Below are 22,449 nucleotides of genomic sequence, written 5' to 3'. Positions count from 1 at the left end.
TCGCTCTGATGTCATCCACGCCTGTGATATCATGGAGGACGCTGCCATGGCGTACGGCTTCAACAACATCACCATGACGACGCCCCGCACCTACACTGTAGCCAATCAGGTTAGAGAGCCGATACAGTGTGTTGTGATGGAACAAATCATCTGTAACTGATCTGTTACGTCGCAGTGTGTTACAGTGAAATACAGCGTGTTACAGTACAGTGTGATGCGGTACGTTCTGTGTGTCTGGGTTCTGTTGTGTCTGACTGTGTTTGTCTCTGCGCAGCTTCCTCTGAATAAGCTGACGGAGTTGTTGAGGATGGACCTGGCAGCAGCAGGATTTACTGAAGCTCTCACCTTCGCTCTGGTACAGAAAACACATCTACACTGAGCCTCTACACACTGCATTACAGCTCCTCAGCCTCTAAAAAAAAAAATATATATATATATATATATATATATAATACACACATACACCAGTCAGGCAGACTGTAGTCCATCTGTTTCTCTGCATGCTTTGTTAGCCCCCTTTTGCCCTGTTCTTCAGTGGTCAGGACCCCCATGGACCCTCACAGAGCAGGTACTATTTGGGTGGTGGGTCATTCTCAGCACTGCAGTAACACTGATGTGGTGGTGGTGTGTTAGTGTGTGTTGTGCTGGTCTGAGTGGATCAGACACAGCAGTGCTGCTGGAGTTTTTAAGCACCTCAGTGTCGCTGCTGGACTGAGAATAGTCCACCAACTAAAAGTATCCAGCCAACAGCGTCCTGTGGGCAGCGTCCTGTGACCACTGAAGAAGGACTAGAGGATGACCAACACAAACTGTGCAGCAGCAGATGAGCTATCATCTCCGACTTTACAACTACAAGTTGGACTGACAAGGTAGGAGTGTCTAATAGAGTGGACAGTGAGTGGACACAGTGTTTAAAAACTCCAGCAGCACTGCTGTGTCTGATCCACTCATACCAGCACAACACACACTAACACACCACCACCACGTCAGTGTTACTGCAGTGCTGAGAATGACCCACCACCCAAATAGTACCTGCTCTGTGTCCCTGTGTGTGTGTGTGTGTGTGTGTGTGTGTGTGTGTGTGTGTGTCAAATACAGTCATAGTTACATAATATATGTAAATGAGTAAATACTGCACAAACGCTTATTTTGTAAAAATGAGGAAAACTCTTATTTTTGTGATATGAGCCCTAAAGAACTTGAAGTTTACCAACGATTAATGTGTCTGCAAACATTTTGGGTTTATTTATATTTATTTATCTTTCTCTTTCTTTCCCTCTGTCTTTCTCTCTTCAGTGCTCTCAGGAGGATATAGCTGATAAACTGGGAAAGAACATCTCAGAGACGAGAGCCGTGCACATCTCCAACCCCAAAACTGCAGAATTCCAGGTTCGTTTGAAAAACAAAAAAAAAGAAGAAAAAAAAACATACACTTACTTACACATAGCTTTTATATGTAGTTTAGCATGTATGATTTAAATCCACCAGAGGGAGCCCTCTTACACTCTTTTTAAAAATAAAATTCAATCTTTTCATTATCAGGCTGTGACGTTTTAGACAGATTCAACTGGATTGACCAGAATTTAAGCAGCAGAAAATGCTGTTTGTGAATTCTTGTATTTTTTAGTTGGTTTGGTGTAAAATAAAGAATGTCTTGATAAAACTTCAATTAGTGGTATTTTAGAGGTTTAATTAAAGTGCTTTATGTTGTACGGTATAGGTCATATATTCAGAAGCGTGATATTGTATATCTGTGTATAATAGATTAGTATTTTATGAATAGGTGTTGCATATTCACTGTTGTTTTATGTCTAGGTGATGGATTTCCTCTGATGTTTTGTATCTAGGTGATGTGTATTCACTCTGGTGTTTTATATCTAGGTGACATTCACTCTGGTGTTTTATATCTAGGTGATGTGTATTTGCTCTGGTGTTTTATATCTAGGTGACATTCACTCTGGTGTTTTATATCTAGGTGATGTGTATTTGCTCTGGTGTTTTATATCTAGGTGATGTGTATTTGCTCTGGTGTTTTATATCTAGGTGACGTATATTCACTCTGGTGTTTTATATCTAGGTGATGTGTATTTGCTCTGGTGTTTTATATCTAGGTGACATATATTCACCCTGGTGTTTTATATCTAGGTGACGTATTTTCACTCTGGTGTTTTATATCTAAGTGACGTATATTCGCTCTGGGGTTTTATATCTAGGTGACGTGTATTCGCTCTGGGGTTTTATATCTAGGTGACGTGTATTCGCTCTGGTGTTTTATATCTAAGTGACGTGTATTCACTGGTGTTTTATATCTAAGTGATGTATATTCACCCTGGTGTTTTATATCTAAGTGACATATATTCACTCTGGTGTTTTATATCTAGGTGATGTGTATTTGCTCTGGTGTTTTATATCTAAGTGACGTATATTCGCCCTGGTGTTTTATATCTAGGTGACGTATATTCACTCTGGTGTTTTATATCTAGGTGATGTGTATTTGCTCTGGTGTTCTATATCTAGGTGATGTGTATTTGCTCTGGTGTTTTATATCTAGGTGATGTGTATTTGCTCTGGTGTTTTATATCTAGGTGATGTGTATTTGCTCTGGGGTTTAATATCTAGGTGACGTATATTCACTCTGGTGTTTTATATCTAGGTGATGTGTATTTGCTCTGGTGTTCTATATCTAGGTGATGTGTATTTGCTCTGGTGTTTTATATCTAGGTGATGTGTATTTGCTCTGGTGTTCTATATCTGGGTGATGTATTTGCTCTGGTGTTCTATATCTAGGTGACGTATATTCGCTCTGGTGTTTTATATCTAGGTGATGTGTATTTGCTCTGGTGTTTTATATCTAGGTGACGTGTATTCGCTCTGGGGTTTTATATCTAGGTGACGTGTATTCACTCTGGTGTTTTATATCTAGGTGATGTGTATTTGCTCTGGTGTTTTATATCTAGGTGACGTATATTCACCCTGGTGTTTTATATCTAAGTGACATATATTCACTCTGGTGTTTTATATCTAGGTGATGTGTATTTGCTCTGGTGTTTTATATCTAGGTGACGTATATTCACTCTGGTGTTTTATGTCTAGGTGATGTGTATTTGCTCTGGTGTTTTATATCTAAGTGACGTATATTCACCCTGGTGTTTTATATCTAGGTGACGTATATTCACTCTGGTGTTTTATATCTAGGTGATGTGTATTTGCTCTGGTGTTCTATATCTGGGTGATGTATTTGCTCTGGTGTTCTATATCTAGGTGACGTATATTCACTCTGGTGTTTTATATCTAGGTGACGTGTATTTGCTGTGGTGTTTTATATCTAGGTGACGTATATTCACTCTGGTGTTTTATATCTAAGTGATGTGTATTTGCTCTGGTGTTTTATATCTAGGTGACGTATATTCACTCTGGTGTTTTATATCTAGGTGATGTGTATTTGCTCTGGTGTTTTATATCTAGGTGACGTGTATTTGCTCTGGTGTTTTATATCTAGGTGATGTGTATTTGCTCTGGTGTTCTATATCTGGGTGATGTGTATTTGCTCTGGTGTTTTATATCTAGGTGACGTATATTCACTCTGGTGTTTTATATCTAAGTGATGTGTATTTGCTCTGGTGTTTTATATCTAGGTGATGTGTATTTGCTCTGGTGTTTTATATCTAGGTGACGTATATTCACTCTGGTGTTTTATATCTAAGTGATGTGTATTTGCTCTGGTGTTTTATATCTAGGTGACGTATATTCACTCTGGTGTTTTATATCTAGGTGATGTGTATTTGCTCTGGTGTTTTATATCTAGGTGACGTGTATTTGCTCTGGTGTTTTATATCTAGGTGATGTGTATTTGCTCTGGTGTTCTATATCTGGGTGATGTATTTGCTCTGGTGTTTCGTGTGTAGGTGGCGCGGACCACTCTGTTACCGGGGCTCCTGAAGACTGTGGCTGCTAACAGGAAGATGCCCCTCCCCCTCAAACTGTTTGAAATCTCTGACGTGGTCCTGAAGGACGAAACCACTGGTCAGTGTGGACAGTCGTACACTGTTCGTTTAACTGTGGCATTTAGACGTAAACATGCCGTTACAGGCCTGGTTCAGGATTGACTGACCTGATTTACAACCCCATTTCATTAATTGATTAAACCACCTTTAACTCATGGAAGGATTGATTATTGATTTATCGGTGCATCTTTTATTCCACTTGTGAGGCCATTAAATTGTTGGTGTGTTTGTCTCAGATGTAGGTGCTCGGAATAACAGGCGTTTGTGTGCCGTCTACTACAACAAGACTCCGGGCTTTGAGGTCATCCATGGCCTTCTGGACCGGGTCATGCAGCTGCTGGAGGTCAGACCGGGCCGTAAACATGGCTACTACATCCAGGCCGCAGAGGGTGAGTGATAATAAAGGCCATAAATGGCCTTATAAACTCTGCCTGTATGTAGGAGGGTGTAAGAGTTCACAGTGGCACAAGGTCACATTTCACTTCTGTATTTTGTGGCGCTGGTTAATGTTTAACAGCGTTTTGTGGGAAGTTATGAAGATCAATAGAGCTGAATTAGTCCAGTTATTCTGCTCATCTGGTTTCACGTCTTAAAGTCGGAGTTGGTTGGAAAAGCAGATTTACTCAGTTCTCCACTTTTCCTAGATGTAGCTGATCAGCCGAGACGGGTTTGGTCTCCACATTTCGCCTCTTTAGTTCTTTAGAACTGGAGCTACAAGGGTTTATGTTGATGACAGACACTAGAAGTCAATAGTCACCCAAATCTTTCCTGTGAATACAGCCTCAGAACTTCTCTCAGCAGCTCAAACCGCACCCAGGTCTTCAGTAAGGAGGTTCAGACTCATAGATGTGGTTTAGGACACTGAATGATATATAGGCCCAATCCCATTTCACCCCTCGCCCTACCACTTAGCCCTACCCCTCTGTTTTGTGTGCTCACATCTAGGGGTAGGGTGTCCTGATTCTTGTTGAGATAGAGGGGTAGGTGAAGTGTTGGGGCTACATGACTCTCCAAACGGAGGTTTTTCAGAGACTCCAAACAGAGAGATATGAGGAAAAAAGAAAAACCAGCCAGACGGAGAACAAGAGACCAAAGAAACCCACAAATGTCAGAATTTTCTCTGTTAAAAACTACGATAATCACTGTATGATCTTAGTTTAATGTCGTTTCAGTGTATTATGGTCGTTTTCTTCATAACAAGCATAAAAAAATTGCTAATAGCATGCTAATGTCTCGGTAGCTGTCTAGCTAACTTTCCCGTTCCACCTTAAATAGTCCAGCAGTTCTGATGCCTGCTAGAATGTAACTGCTGCACCATTTAAGGTGGAACGGGAAAATCTGAATAAGAATCTGGTGAGTATCTGACTTCAGCTTCATATCACTGAAGAATTAGGGGTGGGCGATAATAAATAATTGCCCCCCTCTTTGAAGTCATATGATGCCCTAAATGTAACTAAAGCCCAGCAGTGAGGAGCTGAACTTTACCCTCCTCTGCTGTCACTGCAGACTGGCAGGGTCGCCTACAGAGCAGCGCTGGTAGCTGTTAATGAAGTGATGCTCTTTTTATTCGAGGGTCCCATTTCAGAGGGAAGATTTCAACCACTACCCTGTAACTCAGTTCTAAGGGGCAACACACGGAAACAAGGGGTAGGGGCAAAAATAAGAAATGGGAATGGGCCTAACTGTGAGCTATAAAAGAATTTTATTTACTGTCCAAACCACCAGTGAACCTACACGAGTCTTCTGAGTTTATATGGAATGTTGATGATGGAAAATAGTGAAGAATTTCTTTGGGGACTATTTTGTCTCACAGCGCCCTGCATTTTATGTATCCCTCCACCATGAATGGATTCGAAGGCCAAAACCTTCTCAGAACTATCATTAAACCTTGTCTCAGTCATCAGGCAGCGTATTTATAACCATTTCATGTAGTAACTTTCTGTGAGGGAGCTTTTAGAGGTGGACGTGTGGTTCCTATCACCACCACTGTGGACAGTTCTGACTCGGTAAGTTTATCTAGAACAGAACGTTTCACACCAAACCGACTCTGAACCACTCTGTTTACTTCTTAACCACTTAATTGTACTGAAAGTTTGTGAAACCAGTGGGATTCTTCTTGAATGAACACCTGGGGGAAAAAAAAAAAGCCCATCCATAGCTTGAATACTTAAATGAGATTCTCTCTCTCTCTCTCTCTCTCTCTCTCACTCTCTCTCTCTCTCTCTCTCTCTCTCTCTCTCTCTCAGACTCCACCTTCTTCCCCGGCCGCTGTGCCGAAATCTTCTCTCACGGTAAAAGCGTCGGACGCCTCGGAGTCCTTCACCCCGACGTCATCAGCGGCTTCGAGCTCACCATGCCCTGCTCCGCCCTCGAAATCAACATCGAACCCTTCCTGTGATGTCACAGTTTAAGCCACACCCACACTAGCAGCATCGTGCGCTAGCCCATAGATCTTCAAATATGCTTGTGGATCCAGGTTCCAGTCCTGGTTTTTGTATTCACTGAACTGTTGATGAGCTCATGACTCTGAAATGGTAGAGCGAGCATCACACTCAACACTCTCTCTACCAGTTCAGATGGCAAATTTTGAAAAACTGTGCTCTGATTGGCCGCCTGCCGTACAAGTGAATACAAAATCCTGGACCGGAATCTGGATTCAGTCTCCGGATTTGAAGACTTCCACACTGGCCAGACTTGTTAACAGTTGGCTGCTGTTGTTTACACCCACTGTAGCCCCACCCACATGTGGAGGAGGTGGGCGGAGCTCCATTCTTTCCATGTCAGATTTAAATCAGCAAAAATCAGGTCAATATTTTAATGGAAGAGTCTTGTTGAATGGACGTTCATATTTAATCACTCATAAGCAGTAGGTTAATGTGTCTGTACTTCATATGCCTGCATATTACATCTGACGTTAAAATAAAAATGGACAAAAACATCAATCAGATCATTTTTTTCGATCATTGAGGTACGAGATACTTTCTGTCCAATCCTGATCTCCCAAGATTAGTCATGAGGTGTCCAGAGTTCAAATTATGGCCACCGTTTTGGCCCAGTTTCTCCACATTCCAGTAAAAACATCTGAATGACGTTGTGTGTGTGTGGGTGAGTGTAGAGGTAAGTGTATGTATTCTAGCCTATAAAGCTCTATAACAGACAGGATTAGTCGTCCGTGGGGAGCTGGGTGATATAATTTTACCACGTCATCTGTGATGTTTATGAGCAACTCACCCAGGATAAGAAGTGTCTGTGTAAATGAGTGATGGTGGGAGCGGCTACTCGGTTAACGCTCTGCCTTCAGTCCAGAAAAAGGCCGTAAATTTGGCCGTAATTATGTTTACCCTCATCTTTAACATCTGTGTCATTTAACGCACTGAATGCCTCCATGTTTAAGAAAAATACGTAAAAAACAGTGTGATGACATTTCACAAGGGATTAATATAACCTGGGAATATTTCTATGGTTCATGTTATAGTACAGGATTAATATAATCTGGGATTATATCTACACTTCGTTTTATAGTACAGGATTAATGTAATCTGGGATTATTTCTTTGGTGCATTTTATAGTACAGGATTAATATAATATTGGATTATTTCTACAGTTTGTTTTATAGTATAGGATTAATATAATCTGGCGTTATTTCTACAGTTTGTTTTTATAGTACAGGATTAATGTAATCTGGGATTATTTCTTTGGTGCATTTTATGGCACATAATATTAAATGGGATTATTTCTAGTTTGTTTCATAGTACAGGATTAATATAATCCAGGGTTATTTCTATATATTTTTTTTAGTACAGGATTATTAGAACCTGGCGTTATTTCTACATCTTGTTTTATTGTACAGGATTAATATAATCTGGGGTTATTTCTACAGTTTTATACCACAAGATTAATATAACCTGGGATTATTTCTATGGTTCATTTTAAAGTACAGGATTAATTATACCTGGGATTATTTTTGTGGTTCATTTTATAGCACATGATTAATATAATCTCAGATTATTTCTACATTTTGTTTCACAGTACAGGATTAGTTTAATCCGGGGTTATTTCTACAGTTTTATAACACAAGATTAATATAACCTGGGATTATTTCTATGGTTCATTTTATAGCACATGGTTAAAATAATCTGGTGTTATTTCTACAGTTTGTTTTATAGCACAGGTATAACCTGGGATTATTCCTATGGTTCATTTTATAGCCCACATTAAAAATAATCTGGGGTTATTTCTGCAGGTCATTTTTATAGTATGAGAGTAATATAATCTGTGATTATTTCTATGCCTTGTTTTATTGCATGAGATCAATGTGACCTGTGGTCATTTGTATGGCTCATTTTATAGCCCAGGATTTCTGACTCAGACACAGGACAGTAACAGGGACGCTGTGTTGCTGAAAGGGTGGGTGTTGTAGCGGTCAGTAGTCCAGAAGGCCGTGCGAGGCGGGTGAGGCTGAGTAAACGTCTAACTGGGTCTTCAGATGATCAGGAGTCATCAGCCTTACAGACTCTGTTCCTCCAGTGTGGGTGTGTCTGTGAACACTGATGAGTCATAAATGCATTTACAGCTGTAAAGGCAGAACCTTAACAACACAACAGCCATAAAACCAGGACAAACAGCCGAGAAAGAGAGAGAGAGAGAGAGAGAGAGATCTTCTGCAGCTCATGTTCCTCGTTTATTCATTCCTGTTACAGCAACAGAATCATAAACTCACACGGTTTTTCTGTTTGTTTAAAAATGTCATAAACCTGCTTTTAAAAACGTTCACATTTGGTCTGGAATAAATAGCACGTTTCGAAAAACGTTGCAGTTGAAAAACATCTAAACAGAGCAGCTTTAACCAGCAGATAATTGAAGGGGAATTCCACCAGTTTTTCCAAATTTCTGCATAATTAAATGGTTAATATGTAAACAGAGTGGTTCAGAGTGGTTTGGTATGAAACGCTCCGTTCTAGATAAACTTACCGAGTCAGAACTGTTCACGGTGGTGCTGATAGGAACCAGACATCCCCCTCTAAAAGCTCCCTCACAGAAAGTTACTACAGTAAATGGTTATGAATTCACTGCCTGATGACTGAGACACTGTTTTATGATAGTTTAGAGAACTTGAACTCCATTCATGGTGGAGGGATACATAATATGCAGGGCGCTGTGAGGCAAAATAGTCCCCAAAGAAAACTTATTGTTCCAGATTTTCCACTATTTTCCATCATCAACATTCCATATAAACTCAGAAGACTCGTGTAGGTTCACTGGTGGTTCTGGATAGTAAATAAAATGTCTATATTTGTGTTGTAGTCATGGTGACCCCTGGTTCCTATCACCACCACTGTAAAGACATCTGAACCATTTCACACCAAACCACTCTGAATCTCTCTGTTTACACCTCACACACTGAATTATGCAGAAATTTGGGGAAATTGGTGTAATTTCTCTTTAAAATCGGTCAGTTTTAGCCAGCTAGTGTTGGTCAGAGAGTAAATACAGCTTTAAGGTGTTAGTCTGGCAAAAAATCTATAGTTTCACCCTTTTACCTCAAATGTAGCTGCTTCTTTAGTTTTAGCACTGGGGCTGTGAGGCTAATGTAGCTAACAAGTAATGGAAGCTTATGTACAGTACGTTAATTAGCATGGTGCTAACTGCATCCCTAAATGATCACACACTCACTTCAAACATAAAAATGGACAAAAATACACAAAAACATGAGGTTTCTAGATGCTGCTACTGGTTTTAGCTTTATGCTAACATACTTTAGTCCATGTTTATAGATGACAGTGAATCATACAGAGTCAGAAGCCACATAATCAAGTTTTTTAGAGATTAATAAACACCTCCACACACTTTGAGGTGCGTCTATGATGATACAGGCTTGCCAATTGGTGGGATATAAGCTTCCATTACTAGTTAGCTACATTAGCCTCGTAGCTCCTGTGCTAATAGTAAAGAAGCAAACTTAAGACTCCAGATGTCCTGGCTGATCAATTATATTTGGGGTAAAAAGACGGGTTGTACAGGATACTTAAAGAGCTATAAAATATCTTTTAGGTGCATCAAAAAACCTTCCCATATAATGGGGTTGCTGGAGGAACCCTTGACAGTCTACAAGCTCTTCTAGGAACCTGTAACTACCTCACTGTGTCCATCAAACACCATGCTTTGGCTCTGGTTTCCTGGAGGAACTCTGTTCTTTTGAGCAAGCCCTCAAGCACCTTTGGTGGTTCCTAGAAGAATGTACAGGCCTAAAAGGGGTTATTTTAAGAACCCTAGACTCTTTGGGGTTCCTCAAAGGCCTCTTGTATTCTAGGAGGTTCCTTGAGTAACCAAAAGGTTTGGGGTTATTTTAGGAACCCTAGACTTTTTGAGGTTCCTCAAAGGCCTCTCATAGTCTAGCTGGTTCCTTGAGTAGCCAAAAGGTTTAAGGTCATTTTAGAACCCTAGACTCTTTGGGGTTCCTCAAAGGTCTCTTGTATACTAACAGGCCCCTCGAGTAACCAAAAGGTTTGGGGTTATTTTAAGAATCCTACACTTCTTTGGGGGTTCCTTAAAGGCCTCTTGTGTTCTAGCAGGTTCATTGAGTAACCAAAAGATTTGGGGTTATTTTAAGTACCCTAGACCTTTTGGGGTTCTCAAAGGCCTCTTACTTTCTAGCCGATTTCCGTCTCCTTCATTTTCAGTTGTAATGTTGTGCTAATTGGCCTCAAACCCCAAAATAAATGAAGCAGCCCCAAAGAGTTTTCAGACCATGCTGGATAAAGATATATTGTAAATTATGTGAAGCTACTCAGGGAATCGACCTGTTTAGATGGGTTCCTAGAGGCTCCTTAAAGGGTTCCGCCAATGTGACAAGCTAAGGAACCCCAAAATGTGCCTTGAGTATCTTTCATTTTTACTGTGTATTATATATTTTATAATCTACCCTGAGATATTGTTGTTTCATCTACCAAAAACAGACCATTTTCCAATCTCTCATAATCCATTAGAACCTAACAGGCTTAGAACAGAGTTTGGAGTTTGCGTTCTCTTCAGGTCAACGCAGCAGAATTACTGTCCGTGGTTATTGTAGCGTAGCTGCTACAGGTGCAGCAGATGGAGATTAGCTTGAAAAAATGTTGCCATTTTCCTTTAATACTACGGATGGTGGTCATAGCAGCCCCAACAGTGCAAATGCCCGGCAGACCACCACACTGTTGACCAGCCCGATGGCCGAGTACGTGCTGAACTTGTAGGGAACCTCAATCTCTTTCCTTCTGCGGGCTTCAATATCAGTGACCGCGACGCCGTAGTTCCAGCAGAGCAGCCTCAAGCTGACCCAACGAACTGTCTGCCGGGTCAGCACCAGGATAGCCAAACCCACGGCGAACCGGGCCACGCCGAGGGCAAACGTCGCAAGAGTCAGAGGCCCCAGGCTCACTGGAAAAGGCCCCGCAGGTTCAAAGGTCAGGCCTAGCTGCTGGTTGGCCCAGTAACCCACGGAGCAGCCTGCAGCCGCGCCCATAATGATGGTGGTGTCCTCCCGTGTGGTGCTGTAATGGTCCAGTTCGGGGTATTTATAGCACAGGTAGAGGGGCAGTACCACCGCTACCACAGGGGACAGAGGACTGTTCAGCTGCAGGAAGTCCAGCGTCCTCCAGTGTGGGTGGGTCACTCCCAGGATGAGCGCTGATATTAGAATTCCACAGATCACATCCTGTGAGAGATCAGGAGTCAAAGTGACTGCTATTGTTTTTAGCTATGTTAATGTACTTTAGTCCATGTTTACATAGAGCCACAGTGTCAGAAACCACATAATCAGGAAGCTGCCTTCTTCAAAAGCTCTGGCCACCAGCTAATATGCTATTCACACGTTAATGTGACAGCCATGGTACAATAGAACCTTTAAGTGTAGGTATTGTGATATAAACTGAGTCAGTTCTACAGTTTCTCATTAGGCTGAATGAATAACCGACTCTAAATGTAGGTATTGTGATATAAACTGAGTCAGTTCTACAGTTTCTCATTAGGCTGAATGAATAACTGACTCTAAATGTAGGTATTGTGATATAAACTGAGTCTGTTCTACAGTTTCTCGTTAGGCTGAATGAATAACTGACTCTAAATGTAGGTATTGTGATATAAACTGAGTCTGTTCTAGTTTCTCATTAGGTTCAGCTGACACTCACAGGGCAAAGTGCAGACTAACTAACTGCTCTCATTCATTCATTCACTCTGACACTCCCTTTCTCTCTCTCTCTCTTTCTCTTTCTCTCTCTCTCTCTCTCTCTCGGGGAGATCTAGTACGATTGCTCCAGACACCTGGACTGAGCCGTGAAGAGCTCTGAATACCTGCCGCAGGTGTGATGTGAGCTGGATTAGAGCTAATCTGTTTTCTGACGTGGCTGTTTTTGAACTGTTTCTACTGGCTAGTTTGTTTCTACATGCTTAAAAAGATGGTTCTTCAAGGGTTCTTTAGTAAAGAACATGGTTCTATATAGAAACAAACACTCAAAGAACAGTTTGCATGCTTAAAGGGTTCTCTGTGGCGACAGATTGATGTAGAATGTGTTGTAGATGGTTCTATATAGCACCAAAAATGGTTGTGATATTGTTACAAGCGTGACATTATCACAATACAGGAACCCTTTTCAAAAAGGTTCTACATAGAACCATCCACAGCACATTGTCTATGCTGTCTGCATGCAAAAGAACCTTTCAGGCATGCAAAGGGTTCTGTGAGTGTTCATAGTTCCATGCAGAACCCTTGAAGAACCATAATGTTGAAGTCTGTAAAACCTTTTTCAAGACGTTTCTGTTTAGAACCATCTACAGCACTTTCTCCATCAATGTATAGAACCCTTTCACCATGCAAAGAATATTTTAATGATACATAGGTTCTTTGAGTGTTTGTGGTTCTATATAGAACCATTTTTATTTACTAAGGACCCCTTGAAGAACCACAATTTTAAGGTTGTAGAACCCTTTTCAAAAATGTTCTATATGGAACCATCTACAACACATTGTCCATCCATCTAAAGAACCCTTTCACCATGCAAAGACACTTTTAATGATGCATGGGTCCTTTGGCTGTTTGTGGTTCTATATAGAACCATTTTCTTCACCAAAGAACCCTTAAAAAACATTTTAATGGGGTGGTGTTCTTTCTACATAAAGTACACTCTTAAACAATATGGTTCTTCAAGGGTTCTTTAGTAAAGCCAATGGTCCTCTATAGAACCATGAACGATTTGCATAATTACATGGTTCTTTGCATGGTGAAATGGTTCTTCAGGTTGATGGAGAATGTGTTGTATATGGCTCTCTATGGCACTAAAAAGGGTTCTGCTATTGTTGTGAACAATCACAGAACCCATTTTAGTGCTATATAAAGCCATTTTCAAAAAGATTCTACATAGAACCACATAAAACACTCCATCAGTCTAAAGAACCATTTCACCATGCTGAAAACCTTTTAAACATGCAAATGGTTCACGGTTCTGTATAGAACCCTTTTCTTTATTGAAGAACCCCTGAAGAGCCAGATTTTTTAAGAGTGAAGTGAAAAGATTCCCTTTCCAGTTCATCCAAATGTGTTTGAACAAGTTCTCACCAGAGCGGAGTGCATCCCCGTGTAGAGCCGGCTGAGAGACACGAGGGCCGACAGAACCACGGCCAGAACCAAACCCAGCTCGAACGGGAACTGGAACATAGACAACCACAGAACGTTTTATACACATACATACATATCGCTGCTGTCGGAACAAAACCTTATATCTCAATTTTTGCCATTTTGCAATTTTGTACAGAATTTGAATTTTATGACGAACAGACCAATAGAAGTGACTCAGATCGAGTTCCATTAACTTCCATGCAAAGTTAGGAATGTTTTCCTTCTCCTGTAAAGTTAACAGTCAGCAGTTACCAAGTGCTAAAACTGAAAACCGGAGAACCAGGGCCTAAAAATGATCAGATGTTCTACCGTGGCTCAATCACAGGTCCCAAAATTTGCAGTTATGTTAAAAAAATACATATGACGTTAAAGTGACGTTACCGGCCCACTACGAACTACTGCCTCCTCAGAGTTCAGGCCTGTGGACCGCTACGGGGTGGTATCACTGGTGGTCCGCGTACCACAGGTTGAGAAGCCCTGACGTATGGCATGTTTCTGTACATTTTCAGAGCACAATTTCTATTTATTTTATTTATTTAACAAATTGGATAAAATATAAAATGTACCAAGTTTGCGCTGGCCTTATTTAATGTGTTATTAATTCAGTAAATAAACAGTAATTGTGGATTAAAATGTGCAGGAGTGTGGTTTCTGTAGAGGATCTGTTCACTTATTTACATTTACAAGATCAACAGAAACATGGAATTTGACTGTGGCATCCAAATTTTGCATACGACTGTAAATACCACAAACGTGCACTGAAAAGTACACAAAGGCCCGTGTGCTCATTACCTGCACTCTCTCCGTGGCGCTCAGCAGGAGGGTGAAGGATATGGCCGTGGCTGCCATGGCGTGCGTGGAGGGAAGGCCGTACTCCACGTCCACCCGCCACTCCAGCTTCACCACAGGGGGCGCCGTGGGGCGGGGCAGCTTCAGGACGTCCTTCATCACCTGCCCTATATACATCACCGCCTACAGACCCACAGACAGAGAGAGGACGTTCGGCTCACTGTAAAGTCTAAATTTAGGTTCAGGTTTGCATTGTTTTTATTCAGGTTCATGTTTATGAATAATGTGATAATCGATGCAGTTCATCTCACTGTGTATTGGAGTAAAAACCAGTTTTCTTTTTTTGATGACTGTATGTGCAGGTGTGTGTGTGTGTGTGTGTGTGTGTATGTGAGTGTGTGTGTGTGCGTGTGTGTGTGTGTGTGTGTGAGTGAGTGCGTATGTACATGTGTGTGAGTGTGTGTGTGTCTGTGTATGTGTGTGTGTGTGTGTGTGAGTGAGTGCGTATGTACATGTGTGTGTGAGTGTGTGTGTGTGTGTGTGTGTCTGTGTATGTGTGAGTGAGTGTGTATGTACATGTGTGTATGTGAGTGTGTGTGAGTGAGTGAGTGCGTGTATGTGTGTGTGTATGTCTGTGTGAGTGTGTGTGAGTCTGTGTGTGCGTGTGTGTGTGAGTCTGTGTGAGTGTGTGTGTGTGCATGTATGTGTGTGTGTGAGTGTGTGAGTGTGTGTGTGAGTGTGTGTGTCTGTGTATGTGTGAGTGAGTGCATATGTACGTGTGTATGTGAGTGTGTGTGTGCGTGTATGTGTATTTGTGTGTGTATGTCTGAGTGTGTGTGAGTCTGTGTGTGTGTGTGTGTGTGTGTGAGTCTGTGTGTGTGTGTGTCTGAGTCTGTGTGAGTCTGTGTGTGTGTGAGTCTGTGTGAGTGTGTGTGTGTGCGTGTATGTGCGTGTGTGTGTGTGTGAGTCTCTGTGTGTGTGTGTGAGTGTGTGTCTATGTCTATGTGTGTATGTGTGTGTGAGTCTGCATGTGAGTGTGTGTGTGTGTCTATGTGTGTGTGTGAGTTTGTGTGTGTATGTCTGTGTGTGAGTGTGTGTGTGTCTGTGTATGTGTGTGTGGGTGTGTGGGGTGTGTGTGTGTCTGTGTATGTGTGTGTGGTGTGTGTGTGGTGTGTGGTGTGTGTGTGTGTGGTGTGTGTATGTGTGAGTGTGACTGTGTGTGTGTGTGTGTGTGTGTGTGTGTGTGTGTGTGTGTGTGCGCGTGCCCCTCACAGCCCACATGTTGACGAGCCGTCGGCACAGGAAGGGATCCAGGTTCCAGTGGATGCAGGGCAGGAAGGAAATGTAAAAAATTTCATTTCCCAGCATCGCAGACACCACAAACAGGAAGTACAGAGGCCAGTTCTTCACTTCATACTTCACCTTCGAGAGATGAAGAGAAACACAGGGTTACAAAACACAGTAGAACAGAGTAACAGAACAACACAGAAATCTAGAGTAACACAGGGTTACAAACCACAGTAGAACACAGTAACAGAACAACACAGAAATCTAGAGTAACATGGTTACAAAACACAGTAGAACAGTGGAACAGAACAACACAGAGAAATCTAGAGTAACATGGTTACAAAACACAGTAGAACAGAGTAACAGAACAACACAGAGAAATCTAGAGTAACACAGGGTTACAAAACAGAGTAGAACAGAGTAACAGAACAACACAGAGAAATCTAGAGTAACACAGGGTTACAAAACAGAGTAGAACAGAGTAACAGAACAACACAGAGAAATCTAGAGTAACACGTTTACAAAACACAGTAGAACACTAACAGAACAACACAGAGAAATCTAGAGTAACACGGTTACAAAACACAGTAGAACAGAGTAACAGAACAACACAGAAATCTAGAGTAACACAGGGTTACAAAACACAGTAGAACACAGTAACAGAACAACACAGAAATCTAGAGTAACATGGTTACAAAACACAGTAGAACAGTGGAACAGAACAACACAGAGAAATCTAGAGTAACACAGGGTTACAAAACAGAGTAGAACAGAGTAACAGAACAACACAGAGAAATCTAGAGTAACACAGGGTTACAAAACAGAGTAACAGAACAACACAGAGAAATCTAGAGTAACACGGTTACAAAACACAGTAGAACAGAGTAACAAAACAACTCACAGAAATCTAGAGTAACACAGGGTTACAAAACACAGTAGAACTGTGGAACAGAACAACACAGAGAAATCTAGAGTAACACACAGCAACGTACAGTAACGCACAGGAACACAGTCACATAGAGTAGAACAAAGTAACGCACAGGAACACAGTCACATAGAGTAGAACAAAGTAACGCAGAGGAACACAGTCACATAGAGTAGAACAAAGTGACGCAGAGGAACACAGTCACGTAGAGTAGAACAAAGTGACGCAGAGGAACACAGTCATGTAGAGTAGAACAAAGTGACGCAGAGGAACACAGTCATGTAGAGTAGAACAAAGCAACGCAGAGGAACATTGTAATACAGTGACAATGATGCACAGTAACAGTGAAGTAACAGAATTATACTGGGTAACAGTATTTTAGAGTAACAGAGTAATGTAAAATAACAGTAATGTAGAGGAACAGAGTAATGTAGAGTAACAGAGTAATGTAATGTAACATAACAGTAATGTAGAGTAATGTAAAATAACAGTAATGTAGAGTAACAATAATGTAGAGTAACAGTAATGTAATGTAAAATAACAGTAATGTAGAGTAACAATAATGTAGAGTAACAGAGTAATGTAGAGTAATGTAAAATAACAGTAATGTAGAGTAACAATAATGTAGAGTAACAGAGTAATGTAGAGTAATGTAAAATAACAGTAATGTAGAGTAACAATGTAGAGTAACAGAGTAATGTAGAGTAATTTAGAATAACAGTAATGTAGAGTAATTTAGAATAACAGTAATGTAGAGTAACAGAGTAATGTAGAGTAACAGAGTAATGTAGAGTAATTTAGAATAACAGTAATGTAGAGTAACAAAGTAAATCAGAGTAATACAGAATAATGGGACATGCAGTAATAATACCAGACAGTAATGTAAACTAACACAGGATAACAAACTAAAACAGAAAAACACTGAATTATCATAATAAAAGATTCAATGTTTCCCTTTGGACAGATCAGTTCTGGTCATAGGTGACATTCTTACAGGTGACCCCAGTCTTACAGGTAATTATATTACAGGTGACCTCTGTACGACAGGTATGACAGGTGACTTTAGTCATACAATTCACCTCTGTATTACAAGTGTATGATAGGTGACCTCAGTCATACAGGTGACCTCTATATTACGTGATCTCAAATATACAGGTGACCTCTGTATTACAGGTCACCTCAATCACACAGGTGACTTTTGTATTACAGATGACAATCATGTAGGTGACCTCTGTATTGCAGGTGACTTCAATCATTCAGGTGACCTCTTTATTACAGGTGACCTCTGTATTACAGGTGATCTCAATCATACAGGTGACTTTTATATCACAGGTGACCTCTGTATTATAGATTTCAGTCCTTCAGGTGAGCAGTGGTCAATATGTTGCAGGTGACCTAATTCTTACAGGTGAATGAGCTGTATTGATAAAAGAGTGCGCACGTGGCGTCTGTACCGTCTGCCCCAACCCGAAGAGCGGGAAAAGCCTGTCTGCAAGTGCCTCAAATCACGCGCGCGCCTGTGTATGTATGAGTTTTGTGCTCTAGTGTGTGTGTGCGTGGTGTGTGTGCGTGAGTGTGTGTGTGTGTGTGTGTGCGTCAGTGTGTGTGTGCGCGTGTGTGTGTGTGTGAGTGCGTGTGTATCCACTCACGCTGCGCTCGCGCTCTCCGCGCTCTTTGTGCTGACCCGCTGGTGTCCCGTTCCTGACCGGCTCTCGGTCTCTGTGACTCCTCGTGTCTCCGTTTCGCTCCTCTCGATCAGCGCGTGGCGCTGCCGGAAACAGCCCGCAGGCTCGTTGGAAGCGCGCGACCAGCTCAGAGCTGCTCAGAAGCAAGATCGCGCGCCTCACTGCCACCATCATCATCATTATTACCGTCGCCGCGCGCTGCTGCTGCTGCCGCCGCGCACCGACTTCTGAGCTTCCGTGTTCAGCTCTTGCCCTCACGCGCGCAGGTGGGGCGCAGGAGCGGCGCTGACGCATCTTATCGCAGACGGACAGGTAGAGCAACAGCAACCTGACAGGAGCTCACCTGAACGCACGTGCAACACCTGTACACACCTGTACAGCCAATCAGGACACCAGCAGGCTTGTTTGTTAGTTTACTGAACAAGTGATTGTTTATTATTTATTTTACTTTAATTTACAACGCAATTAAAGTGAGTCTTAATAACTTAATATTCTTCTTTAAAATGACTTTTGTATTTATTTATTTAACCAACCTATAGCACAAGTAAAGTGACTGATTATTTGTTTATTTATTTATTCATTTATTTATATTTATTAACTGTTTAACCAGCTTGTAGCACAAATAAAGTGATTATTTATTTAATTAATTTGTTTATTGTTCATTATTTAACCATCTTATAGAACAAGTGAAGTGATTATTAATTAATTAATTTATTATTTAACCAGCTTACAGCACGAGCAAAGTGATTATTAATTAATTAATTAATTTGTTTATTGTTAATTATTTAACCTGCTTATAGCACAAGTGATCAGTTATTAATTAATTAATTAATCCGTTTATTTATTCATTATTTAACTTGCTCATAGGACAAGTGATCATTTATTTATTTATTAATTATTTATCCATCTTATAGCACAAGTGATTATTTATTTATTTATTTTTATTCATTAATTATTTAACCAGCTTATAGCACAAGTAAAGTGATTATTTATTCATTCATTTATTTATTTATTTAATTATTTAACCACCTTATAGCACAAGTAAAGTGATTATTTATTTATTTTAAACATAACACAATTGAGTATTAATTAATAAGTTAATTACTTAATTAATCAACGAAACTACTACTATTCATTTATTTATTCATTACTTCATTTATTTATGTTTTTTAAGTCACAGTATGCACGGATATTTGATGACTCATTAATCACTGTAATTAAAATGATTTATTTAAAATAGAAATGATAGCACTACAAATCTGTATACTCATTTGTTTATTTATTTATTTGTTCATTCACTTCAACTTTCATATTTAATTTAATGATTTAATGGATTATTACGTTAATTATGAAAGAAATGTTTCATTTTTATTTATAAAATTAATAGATTATAACTTAATTATTAAATGCATTGATTTACCCTTATCACAGTAACTTCGGCCAGTCATTAATTCTGTTTACTCAATAAAATCATCAATAAAAACAAACACCGTTTATCAGACACTCATTACATTTAACGAGGTGCCTTTATTTATTTGTTTGTTTGTTTATTTGTTTGTTTGTTTATACCACCTACCGTGATCCATGTTTTATTAAGACACAAATACTGTGCTCTCTTTAAAACTCTAGTTCTTTAAGGGTTCTTTAGTGAAGGGAATGATTCTATTTAGAACCATGAGTTCTACATAGAACCATTTACATGCATTGGGGTTCTCTGCATGGTGAAATTGTTCTTCAGATTGATGGCGAGTGTGCTGTTCTATACAGAGCATTTATGAAAATGGTTCTATACAGCACCCAAAAGTTCTTCTATTGTAACAATGTCAAGCTTGTAACAGTAGAGAAGAACCCTTTTGGGTGCTGTTTGGAACCCTTTTCAGAAAGGTTCTGAACCATCTTTAGCACATTCATGCACATTCTCCATCAATGTGAGGAACCATCTCACCATGCAGGGAACCCTAATGCATGTAAATGGTTCTACGTAGAACTCATGGTTCTAAAGAGAACCATTCCCTTCACTAAAGAACCCTTGAGGAACCATCTTTTTAAGTGTGTAGAAAAAGCAGATGATGTAGGTTTATTAATGCTTATAAGCCCCTAAAGCGCCTCACAGGTCATTTGTGTACAATATATTCATAACATAGTGTCATTTATTTGTGTTCCTGTGTATGTGTGTGTGTGTGGGTTTGTGTGTGTGTGAGGTGTGTGTGTGAGAGTGTGTGTGTGTGTGTGTGTGAGAGTGTGTGTGTGTGGTGTGTGTGTGTGTGTGTGTGTATGTGTGTGAGAGTGTGACTGTGTGTGTGAGTGTGTGTGTGTGTGTATGTGTGTGAGAGTGTGACTGTGTGTGTGAGTGTGTGTGTGTTCAGCCCACTTCTAGAATCTCCGTGCGCGAACAGTGACGTAATGTGTGATGGTGGTGGAGACGGAGCGCGAGCGCCCCCTGCCGGTCTGGCTGGAGGAGGAGGGAGCGGCTCTGCACGAGACACGGAGGAGGGAGAGAGAGACAGACAGACAGACAGACAGACAGAGAGAGAGAGAGAGAGAGAGAGAGAGAGAGAGAGAGAGGACCGATTGTGTTTGTTTCCGTTCTTAACGGCTCGGATTTGTACCGAGAACATAAACAGGCTCTTCATCATCATCATCATCTTCATCGCCATCATCGCCGTCCTCCTCCCGCGTGACTCATCGTGATGTGAGCAGCAGCAGCAGCGCGAGGAGGAGGAGGAGGTGATGTGAGCGTGCGCCATGGCCGAGGCGGACGCAGCGGACAGCGGCTCTGAGCCCCCGGGCCTCGCGCCCCAGGCCCCTTCGGCGGCGGCGGTGGTCCTTCCTTCGCCGTCGCTCGCGCTCCCGTTCGAGGACTCGGAGTGTAAGATCTGCTACAACTACTTCGACCTGGACCGGCGCGCGCCCAAGCTGCTGGAGTGCCTGCACACGTTCTGCGCGGAGTGCCTGCACGCGCTGCACCTGCGCGAGGAGCGCCCGTGGCGCGTCACGTGCCCCGTGTGCCGCCACCGCACGCGCGTGCCGGACTGCCGCATCCGCGCGCTGCCCTGCAACACCAAGGCGGCCGCGCGCTTCCCGCTGTGCGCGCGCGCCGACCCACTGCCCCAGGACGCGCTGCCGCCGCACCCGCCCCCGCTGCACCCGGCGCTGGCGGCGCTGCGGCGCGGGGACGAGCTCAGCGCCAGCGCCAGCGCGGGGACGAGCACGAGCACGAGCGTGGGCGCGGGCGCCAGCACGCCCTCGTCGGCCACCACGCTCTCGCGAGACTCCGTGTCCGTCTCGGTCTCCGTCTCGCGGCCCGGCTGCAGGAGGCTCGCGCTCGCCGCTGGCTGCGCGTGCGTCGTCTTCTCTTTCCTCGCCATGCTCGTGCTGCTCTTCGTGGGGCTCGTGTTCGTGCACGGACACGGAGGAGGAGGAGGAGGAGGGTCGACGTCACCGACGACGTCATCATCCGCCGGCCCCGTGTGTTTGTCCGTCGCCAGCGTGCTCGCCATGGTCGCCGTGGTGGTCACGTGGCTCCTCTGCTGGCTGAAGTACAGGCCGGAGCGCGAGACTGGAGCAGGACGCGCCTCGGCCACGAGCACGGGGAGCAGGAGGAGCGCGTGAAGGAGAGAGAGGGAAAGAGAGAGAGAGCTTTACAGTGTTGGGGACTCGAACCTGCAGTTATTGGAACAGTTAATTTATTCTGTGTGTGTGTGTGTGTGTGTTTGGGGGGGTGTATGTGGTGAATACTGTGTGTGTGTGTGTGGTGCTGTTGGACTCACCATTACAGTGTTTGGGACTATGCTTAAAGGGGAACTCCACCGCATTTTCAAAATTCCTACTTAAATAAACGACCAAGATGTAAACAGAGCCGTTCAGAGTCGGTTTGGCGTGAAACGCTCTGTTCTAGATAAACTTACTGAGTCAGACCTGTTCACAGTGGTGGTGATAGGAACCAGACGTCCACCTCTAAAAGCTCCCTCACAGAAAGTTACTACAGTAAATGGTTATGAATTCACTGCCTGATGACTGAGACACTGTTTTATGATAGTTTAGAGAACTTAAACTCCATTCATGGTGGAGGGATACATGCAGGGGGCTGTGAGGCAAAATAGTCCCCAA

At 42.1% G+C, this 22,449-nt stretch overlaps 3 protein-coding genes across 3 annotated transcripts in view; 2 read left to right on the top strand and 1 right to left on the bottom strand.

The window, feature by feature from the left end:
* The window catches only part of farsb (phenylalanyl-tRNA synthetase subunit beta), a 17,895-nt gene extending 10,949 nt beyond the window's left edge, over positions 1-6,946 (top strand). Inside the window, 6 exon segments of the mRNA XM_036557328.1 lie at positions 1-109; positions 275-355; positions 1,297-1,389; positions 3,906-4,023; positions 4,241-4,393; positions 6,251-6,946. The exon segment at positions 1-109 is cut by the window's left edge and continues 99 nt beyond it. Coding sequence (XP_036413221.1) covers positions 1-109; positions 275-355; positions 1,297-1,389; positions 3,906-4,023; positions 4,241-4,393; positions 6,251-6,402 — 706 coding nt within the window. The 3' untranslated portion in view covers positions 6,403-6,946.
* A 2,391-nt stretch (positions 6,947-9,337) lies between these two features.
* Positions 9,338-18,513, bottom strand: sgpp2 (sphingosine-1-phosphate phosphatase 2). The gene is made up of 5 exons (XM_036557294.1): positions 18,304-18,513; positions 15,715-15,864; positions 14,446-14,625; positions 13,594-13,683; positions 9,338-11,697 (listed from the first exon to the last, which is right to left on the bottom strand). The coding sequence occupies exons 1-5, from the start codon at positions 18,511-18,513 to the stop codon at positions 11,152-11,154; spliced, it is 1,176 nt and encodes a 391-aa protein (XP_036413187.1). The 3' UTR covers positions 9,338-11,151.
* Positions 18,514-21,084: 2,571 nt separating this feature from the next.
* LOC118797213 (E3 ubiquitin-protein ligase RNF186) lies at positions 21,085-22,231 on the top strand. The gene has a single exon (XM_036556489.1). The coding sequence runs from the start codon at positions 21,085-21,087 to the stop codon at positions 21,949-21,951; it is 867 nt and encodes a 288-aa protein (XP_036412382.1). The 3' UTR covers positions 21,952-22,231.
* Positions 22,232-22,449: the final 218 nt, after the last annotated feature.

This window comes from Colossoma macropomum, unplaced genomic scaffold (genome assembly GCF_904425465.1).
Source record: "Colossoma macropomum unplaced genomic scaffold, Colossoma_macropomum, whole genome shotgun sequence".
NCBI classification, from domain to species: Eukaryota; Metazoa; Chordata; class Actinopteri; order Characiformes; family Serrasalmidae; genus Colossoma; species Colossoma macropomum.
Note: the sequence above shows the minus strand (reverse complement) of the source record. Positions and strands in the feature narration are given on the sequence as shown.